The sequence below is a fragment of the Gigantopelta aegis genome, chromosome 15, assembly GCF_016097555.1.
Source record: "Gigantopelta aegis isolate Gae_Host chromosome 15, Gae_host_genome, whole genome shotgun sequence".
NCBI lineage: Eukaryota > Metazoa > Mollusca > Gastropoda > Neomphalida > Peltospiridae > Gigantopelta > Gigantopelta aegis.
In genome coordinates, this window is record NC_054713.1 from 21915434 (window position 1) to 21924758 (window position 9325).

The 9325-nt window shown below is 36.7% G+C and overlaps 1 protein-coding gene across 1 annotated transcript; it reads left to right on the forward strand.

The window, feature by feature from the left end:
- Positions 1–5083: 5083 nt before the first annotated feature.
- LOC121390581 lies at positions 5084–9325 on the forward strand. Its single transcript, XM_041522431.1, has 3 exons — positions 5084–5195; positions 6066–7168; positions 8344–9325. The coding sequence occupies exons 2-3, from the start codon at positions 6114–6116 to the stop codon at positions 8966–8968; spliced, it is 1680 nt and encodes a 559-aa protein (XP_041378365.1). The 5' UTR covers positions 5084–5195; positions 6066–6113; the 3' UTR covers positions 8969–9325.

Below are 9325 nucleotides of genomic sequence, written 5' to 3' on the forward strand. Positions count from 1 at the left end.
TAAAAAACAAACAAAAAAAAACAATTAAATTGTGTTGACAATTGTGTGCTGTATTGTTATGGATTGCCATAGTATACAGGATAATATGTGTTTGTCTATCAATTAATGAGTTTGATTTTGACAATATATTTGTTGATATATCTGTCTGACATTGGATATATTGCCCCGTAAGCTATTTGAGCAACTGACATCACCGATCCTGGTGCTAATTAACTACCGAATACACTGGACACAAGATCATACATTACTGTGTTACACATTCTGGTATTGTGCATTTAATGTTTTTTTTAGGGGTGGTGTAGAGTTGAGTTTGTTAAATGAGAGTGAGTGTGTGTGTGTGTGTGTGTGTGTGTGTGTGTGTGTAAAAATGGGACTGATTTAGGATCAAATTTGAAAGAAAATTATGTAGAGTAAGTCTGTTTAAAAGAAACAAATAATTATTATTATTTTAAGATTTCACTTGCCTCTAAAGGTCGAGATAACGTTTCACCTGCAAGTACATATTGATAATAATATTTTTTTATTTTTTTTAAATTATGCAAATGATACACATGTACAAAAAAAAATATATATATGTATATAAGGTCAGCCCTTTTTACATGTCCGTCTATGATGGGTTGTATTATGGTATGGCATTGTCTGTCCGTCTGTTAACATTTTCTTGTCCGGACCATATCTTGCATACAGGACCATCAAACCTCACATGTAGGAACAACTTGGGATGGCAGTGTGTCGCGTACTATTACTAGGTCACTGTGACGTAATTTTCACGGTCTACTGCACATAACAATAAATCCTTGTCCGGACCATATGTTGCATACAGATGCATACAGCACCATCAAACGTAACTTACATGTAGGAACAACTTGCGATGGCGGTGTGTCACATACAATTACTAGGTCACCGTGACCTACTTTTCACGGTCTACTGCACTTAACAGTAAAGCCTTGTCCAGACCAGACCATATATTACATACAGATACATACAGGACCATCAAACGTAACTTACATGTAGGAACAACTTGGAATTATGGTATGTCACATACAGTTACTAGGTCACTGTGATACAAATCAAATAATTTGTTTATATTCTGAACATCGGATAAAAATCTTGGTTAGCCTTTGAAGAAGTTAGGACCGTTTTCATAATTTCACCTAATTCAAATTAAATCATACCCGTAATATATTCATTAATATCTATGTTTTGCCATCAAACTCCTGACAGCGTATCATGTACCTCACCGGTAGTCTTGTTTCTAAGTACTATAGGAGTTGGGTTCCTGGAAACGTATTGTTTTTCAGCCAAATTAAAAGTTTGTTGTACTTGATAAGAAATTTGGGCTCGTGCTTTATTTTAATGTGATAGTGTAATTTAAAAACCCACTATCCCTGTGGCTAGTGGCTTTTAAAAAACAATTGTCACACCCTGCATACGTATTATCATCTGTTGCATGTACATTGTTGGGAACCAATCAAAACTCGTCCATGTGTATTATAGTTCATATTGCTCAAGCCATTGTACACGTGTTTTCTGTTTGGTTTCACTTTTAATAAATTGGATCAAATGTGTGTTTATACTGTTGTGTTGTTGTTGTTTTGGGGGGAGGGGGTGGTTGGGATTTTTTTTTTTTTTTTTTTATCTTGGCTTATACGTTGTTCCTTGGTTCTGGATGGTGGCAAGCCTCGAATTTGGCAAATTAGAGGGCAAGGCAGACTTCAACAAATGTCTTAAAGGAACAGTCCTGAGTTTGCTGCATTGTAAGAAGTTTCCGACTAATAAAATATTTCTACGATTTAAACTTATATATTAAAGGAAACATGTCACGTAAACCATATTTGGCACCAACCATGTACAATTAATTATAAATTGAATCACCTAAAAAAAAATATTATAAAAAATTAATTACTTAAAATATCTCCATAAAAGAACCCCAGATACGAGCTCTTAGCGGAAATTGCCGATCTTTAATGAGCAGGGCAATCACGAGGTCCCTGACGTCAGAGACGCGTCGCTTGATCTGAAGCCTTACACTTAAAAGCATTAGTCCGTACCACTCATAAAGAATCTAAGACTTGCACAGCTTACCAAAACAATGAGTGTTCGTTCGCAAAACGTTTTGCCGTATCAATATGAGCTGTTAGTAAATGAAGAAAGACACACATTTACTTACAACAGTGATACTGAAGAAAAAACGGATAGCGAGTCGGAGGGTGGAGAAACTGATGGTGCCAGACCAGACCGGTCGACCAATTTACAGCCCGGAGCCCGAAAGTAACCCGGAGACAAAACCAAAACTCGGATGCTAATGCCGAGGTGTATACTGTTCATATTTAGCATAAAGATACACCTCGATATGATGTATTTAAATATGTAAAAAATATAAATGTAGGACAAACATTTTTGGGTTTTTTAGAAAATATCGCATTTTTTATGTTCGGGCTGTACATAATGAAATCTGTATGCACAGTGTAAACAAACGCTCTAATTTACGACAAGGCGCTTCACTTTCATTAACCTGGCTTGTAAAACAACATAAATGACTTGAGAGTATAATCAACTTTTAAACTAAATATATTTCTATTTGCATCAATAGAACGAAATGGGGTTATAGTATTTTTCTCTCATAAAAAAAAGTAGCATATTATTAGGCCTATTGGTAGGGTGCGTTAGAGTAAAAACGTTCACTCACGATACCCAAGTGATAATTTTCTTTTCTTTGGTACTACGTAATTGGTCAGTTTTGTAATTTTAGATGGGAAAGTCTACTTAATCAAGGGTTTTACAGCATTATTTACAGTAATGAAGCAGGGCGGCTGATAATGTCCATTAACATTGTACTATAGTCGCGACAGGTTACGCCACAATACCCTGTAATCTTAAAAAAAAACTGGCACGTATTTTGTACGCATGTCTAGACCGTGGTAATCACTTACCTGGTCGATACCCTGCAATATACACCTGCCAATCAGGAATCACATGTGCAGGCCACGGAAAGAAAGGACCAATTAACTAAAACAACACTCCGATTCTCAAGTCAGCTCGTGGATGAAACATAATAGTTATTTCGACACCGACAGTAGTGGGGTTTTTTGTATTGAACTTCGTGTTGCTTTGGGGCTTCGGGCGACGAGGAACGTTTTTGTAACGTATTCCGCCCGAAGATTAAAAACATTATTTAAAATTATTATTGTTTTCTACACGTTTTTTAAAAACATATTTAAATACATCGTACTGAGATGTATCCTCATGCCAAATCCCATGTTTGTATATGCCATATTTAATTACTTATTGACGTTTCCTTCTTCGGACGGTGAATACAGATTTTGTTATGTAGGCCTACAGCCCTAACATGAAAAATCTTTTTTTTTCCAAAAAAATAAATAAATAAAAAATTCTACATTTTTGTTTTAACATATATAAATACATCATGCTGAGGTGTATCTTTGTGCCAAATATGTACAATGTACACCTCGGCATTCGCAACCGAATACTGTTTTTGTCTCCGGGTAACGTTCGGGCTCCGGGCTGTAATTAGGCGGACACCAAAGTACTATGCAGTGCTGGTGTCCTATCTTTTCTTTTGCGATAAATACACGCGTCTTTCTTCGGATACAATCCTTTGGAAAACCATAAAAAGACAATCCCGATCGTTTAAACTGTTTATTTTTACACCCGAAGGCCGCGCAGTACGGCACTGTTGGACTGAAAAGATCGTAAGCCCCTTACTCCATATATAAACAGTTAACAACAATGGAAGAGTACAGCGGCTCTGACGTCACTTCCCTTTTTTTCCGAACGCTCACGAAGAAATATGCATAAATCGTACTTTGATACTGGTTAGCGTAATTTCTTCATTTTAAGTTAACTACACGTATTTTATTGTTATAAAGTTATTTGTATATTATTTTTATATCATTTTTCTTTTAAAATGAGCTATAATATGGTCTCGTGTCATGTTTCCTTTAAATATATTTTCTTGTTTAGAATATCAGTGTGTATATTAAATGTGTTTCTGGTCGTCTTAATATTTGTAAGAAGCCCAAACTGGATTTTGTCTTCAAATAATTTCGTACGTACGAAAAAGTATTTTTTAGGAAATAAAATGAAAATTAACCTAGTACAAATATTAGAACGATCAGAAACACGTTTATATACAGCCACTAATATTCTAAACAAGAAAATCTATTTAATATGTAAGTTTTATCGTAGAAATATTTTATTAGTCTATAACATCTTAAAACATTGCAGCAAACTCAGGAATGTCCTTTAATATAACACATAAGCACACATTAAACATAAAGAAGTCTGAACTGTTCTCATAATAAACAACTTGCTGGAGTTGTGTTTGAGTATGTTGACTAATTACTAACATGCAAATTAAGGCAGCCAGTTTGGTTGTAAGAACGTGTTTAATTTTCAGCGAATGTACTAGAGTGGTTGTTCGAGTCGTAAAAGGGTGTTTTGCCTTGAAACCGTTTTTGCAGATTGTAGTGCAACATTTACTTTTTAATAATATCCTGTCCACGACCTTCGATAAAACGTTAAAGTGATCCTATTTTTCAGGACATCTGTTTCTGTTATGAACGCAGGGGGGTGGGGGGGGGGACGGAGGAAACCCATAATAGAATAAGAATAATTTATTTGCATAACACTCGCATATGGACAGAGCAGAAAACAATATACATTTATTCTACAGCAACAATAATATAAATATACATTAATTACATGAACAAACGTCTGCATCATCAAATACATATGTAATTTAAGCCTTATAAATCGTATACTAGTGATAGTAATATATTCAGGCTGAACACAGCGAAGATTGTCGGAAATTAAATCGAAGATTACACTTTTAGCAAGTATGTATGTATGTATATATGTATAGGCTTACATGTATGATTTATAAAATTTAACACTAAACAAAACAGAAAAGTTTAATGGAGGCGCGCTACGCCACTGAATTTATGTTTGACATGTTTCCATTGGAGAACAGTTCAAGCAAGCCTATCGTGGACACAGCCTCTGACTTGATCTGTGATCCTTCAGTAAGTGACGTTTGTTTAAATAGAATGACCGATCGTTCGTTTTTCAGTCGGTTTCTATGAGTTGTTTTAAGCACTTTTCGGTGTTTTTTATGACCGGTTAAGCAAGAAGAAAAAAACAGTCTGCTGTGAACGAGACTAAAGACCCGCAAGGTATGCATTTTAACGGTTAAAATGAAATATATAATTAACCACTTGCATGATTTCAAAATATATTTTATGATACATGGTTCAAAATAGTAATTTGTATGCTTGTTACACTTTTACACTAAAATAATTTGAAACATGGCAAGGACAATCATGTCGGGCCAACAGTTTAAAAACTGCGGAGAACAATTTGACACTAACGACTGGACAGTTGGTGCAAATTTGTAGATTGTTGACTAATTTAAACAAACAAAAAGAAAAAGGAATTAAATAAATTTAAGAATCATAAATAAGAAAAATATCCTGTTCGAAAACAGGAAACGCCTTTTTATACTATTGAATTTACTCTATAGGTTATTTATTTCTAAGCAGATTGTTTTCTAACTTGCACACAAAAATAGTAAGACAAATTTATTTCCAAAACACTTTTACTTTTGTTCTTGCGTCAAACCAAAGCCTACGCTGTCCAGATTTTATCGGCCTCCTAGACTGCCCAGCTCACATATGATTAGAAGCTACTTATTGTGCTAACCATTGAATTTAATTGAATTGTTCTAACCATAATATGTCTGACACAATATTAGATCTATAGCCGTAAATAAAATTTTAGTTGCGTGTGTCGTTTAAATAAAAGTTTTCCTTCTAATCTGATTAAAATTAGCTCTCCTGGTCTACATGTAATAGTGGAGCTAATTTTAATTAGATTGTTTTCTTTCCTTCTTCAAACAAATTTAGTGGGTTTCTCTCAAAAACTCTGTCATAATTACCAAATGTATGACATCCGATAGCTGATGATTAATAAATCAATGTGCTTTAGTGGTGTTAAACAAACCAAGAATTAACATTCTTCCTTGAAGTCTGATTTTGATGTTGTAGATCTGGTACATCTCATGGTATCTGGGTGAAGGTCAAGCTCAGTAAAACATGGAGGATCACGAGCACGTGCAAAAAATGCAGCAGCTTCTGTTGAAAATCTGTACCAGCGACAAATCTGCCCTGATCGGTCCAGAGCGGTACTGCAAAATCGTGGATATTCTTCAGGGTGTCAGAGCTCCAGACAACTCATTCAAATTCTGGATGAAAAAGAAGGATTTTCAGCTCATCGATATCCCAAGCTCTAACGAAACAGACGTCCTGGTCGCCCCGGGAAAACTTGGACTTGTTGGGCCTGATGTGGGCTACGTCAGGGTCCTGAAGTTTGACGACGTTTATCCAGCAGTGTGGGACATCCATGTGAATGAGCAGCATCACGCTGGATACAAAAAGTGTATTGACGCCGTCAATAAGCTCTACTACAGGATTCCCAGATCGTACATCCAGCAGTTTATACGAGCCTGCCCAACGTGCTGGCAGAACAAGAGAAAAGCAGACACGGGACCTTTATTTGAAATACCAGAGAAGCGTCTTCAAAAAAGTATCCTTGAGAAGATTAAAGTAAACACGATTGACGTTCATCATGTTTCTACAGCTGGATACACTCACGTTGGGATTGTTGAAGATCAATATTCGAAATTCGTTGTCATCTTTCCTTTGAAGTCGAACACACCTGCTGACCTTGCTGAGTACATTAATCACTACTACCTCGGGGTCTTTGGTCCTCCTAACGCTTTCGTCAGCGACAATGGACAACAGTTTATGGATCAAGTGCTACACGAGCTGATGCACACGTGGACTGGAATTCCTTTGACTTTAGTGAATGACACGCCACCATTTGTGTCGCCCCAAGACGTTTCTGACAGATGCAATATAATTTTGGACACCATCACCACTCTAATATCAGATAGGGGAGGTGACTCTTGTTCCTGGCATAATTGGCTGCCAGACATTGCCTTGCGACTGAATACAACTCGGAACGAGTTCAAGAGATCTCCGTACAACCTCGTGTTTGGTCACGATGCGTACGGTGGAGAGTACAACGGCAACGTCATTATAAAATCTGTGGACGAAAACTGTAATGGCGGAGGTTCAGTAAAAAATGAGTAAGTTTTCCCCTTGTCTTCCTCTTTAAAAGGTACTGTTACAACTAGTTCTTGAAAAGTGGTATATCAGATTCTGTCCCAAGCCAAGCCACCGACGTGTCTGAACCTTAAATAGAATTTGGACAGGGCCAGTTATATTGGAGAACGGACTTTGGAGGACCTCCTGTCTTGAACGAAAGAACTGGCCCACCAGAACATGCGTCCACGATAGGCGTGCGCTGCAACAGTTTCCTCTGAACGTGCACGTTAAATTATTTCCAAGTCCAAGGGAGGTGATGTCCTATCTGTGCATGGTCATATGTAGCTTAAAATCTCTAGGGGTAGGTGGTGGGACAGTAAAAATAGAATCGGGACACGTTAACGTAGGAACTTCTTCAGTTGGACAACAAGAACACTATAAAGTCTTTTTTAATAAAATGACGGCAAGATGACAGCAACACCTTAGGTACGGATGTGTTGTGGGAAAAGTGTATAATATCTTAAAACACAGTGTCACTTAGCATGATTCGAACCCACTGACCGACTCGCATGACATTTGACAGTACTGAGTGAGACCTACAACTTTGCTATTCTTTTGCAAAGACGATGCGATGTCACCTTTAGCTTAAGAGAGCTTTGAGAATTCGACCCTGGAATACTTGCCTTTGTTTGACTCCCGTGTATTTTTGTGCTTCGGATTGACATTAAATATTCATTCAGTCATTCAACCGCTCGGCCACCGGGACATTCATAAAAACGGAAGCCCAGTTAACCGTAGTTAAGACATTTGGTTAAAAGTAGAGTAACATAGATATATAACAGCTGCTAGTCGATCAAACAATATTCTGTGTTATTGTTATAAGAAACATTCCTTTCTTTCATTGGGTGATTTCAGGGTTTTTTTAAATGTCGCATCCGACCCTAGTGCTGTTTGAACCTGCAGAAGCGATTCCACATGATGCCATAATATACTTTACCTCCAGTTACTTGCACATCTGTAAAACAAACATTTTAATGTTTTTTTGTTCTTTTTTATAATCTAATTAAAATTAGCTCCAATGGTTAATTACTATTAATCCATCGGTTTCCATTTCCACGTTTTACTTAAAAAATAAAATCTTCAACTATTTCAGCAGCGGTTATGATTTTTATAGTTGATGTATTTATTGACTATTTAATATGAATTTGTTTTTCAGGATTAAACATGATCCAAACAGTAGTAACGACGATATCATAGACGCTGCCTGTAGCACTGCCTTCGTCTTTCAAAAGGCTGAGCAAGAAGCTCTGGTACCATCAGGCACTCTTTTAGCAAGTATAGGTTTGGAGAGACGCATCCTAAAACGGGAACATGAAGCAGGTGTTACTCCAGAACCGTCTGATAAAAATCCACCAACAAAGCTTGCAAAGCATCTTTTACCAGAGGTCGGACGTCTAATGAAGAGAAACAAGAAAATCAGAAAGCCTAAATTGTTTTCTCTGGCTGGCTGTGGGGACAAGGTGGTAGTCAAGGCAACAACTGGTGACGTTATGAAGACTTTAGAGAGATCTAAGCTAGGAGTAATCGAGTCAGCATCGCCTGATGTTCGTCGCGCTAGATCACGTGTACGTAGAGCGAGCCTCGAAGAATCGAATGAGAGTTTAGCATCAGATGCAGAATCGTCTTCTGGGGATGAGCACCAGGATGTTCTAAACTTATTGACTAAAAGTGTAGGCGACGAAAAGACGAAAATAGAAATACTCAAAACCATCGTAACATCTCTAGTACTCACGCAGAAGAACAATAAGTTGAAGAGGAGAAAAGGCAAAACTAAACCTTGAGAAGACTACTAAGACAAATACATGACAAATTGTTAGATGTAACAGTAAAATAAATAACGGAGTTAAATAATTTGTTTTAAAATGCATGTATAATATAAAGATTTATGAGATACAAAAAAGAGATACTGGCAGACTGACACACAAAATGACAGACAGAGAATATATAGGACCAACATATTTGCAAAAGTTATCCATCTCGTGAGACTAGTACGTAGCTGTCATACAAATCCACCATTAAATGACGTTTGTTTCATTACGTTTCCTATTATTTTAATTTAGTTTCCCATTATTGTGCCTTGTTCCAATTGTCAATTTGTTGTTGTTGGAAATAAAGTAACGTTTGTTTGTTTAATGACA

What these genes read in the sequence shown, in the direction of transcription:
- LOC121390581 (XM_041522431.1), top strand. Translation starts at nt 6,114, where the DNA reads ATGGAGGATCACGAGCACGTGCAAAAAATGCAGCAGCTTCTGTTGAAA. An exon ending in GGAGGTTCAGTAAAAAATGA is followed by an intron (nt 7,169 to 8,343) that starts GTAAGTTTTCCC and finishes TTTGTTTTTCAG; the next exon opens with GATTAAACATGATCCAAACA.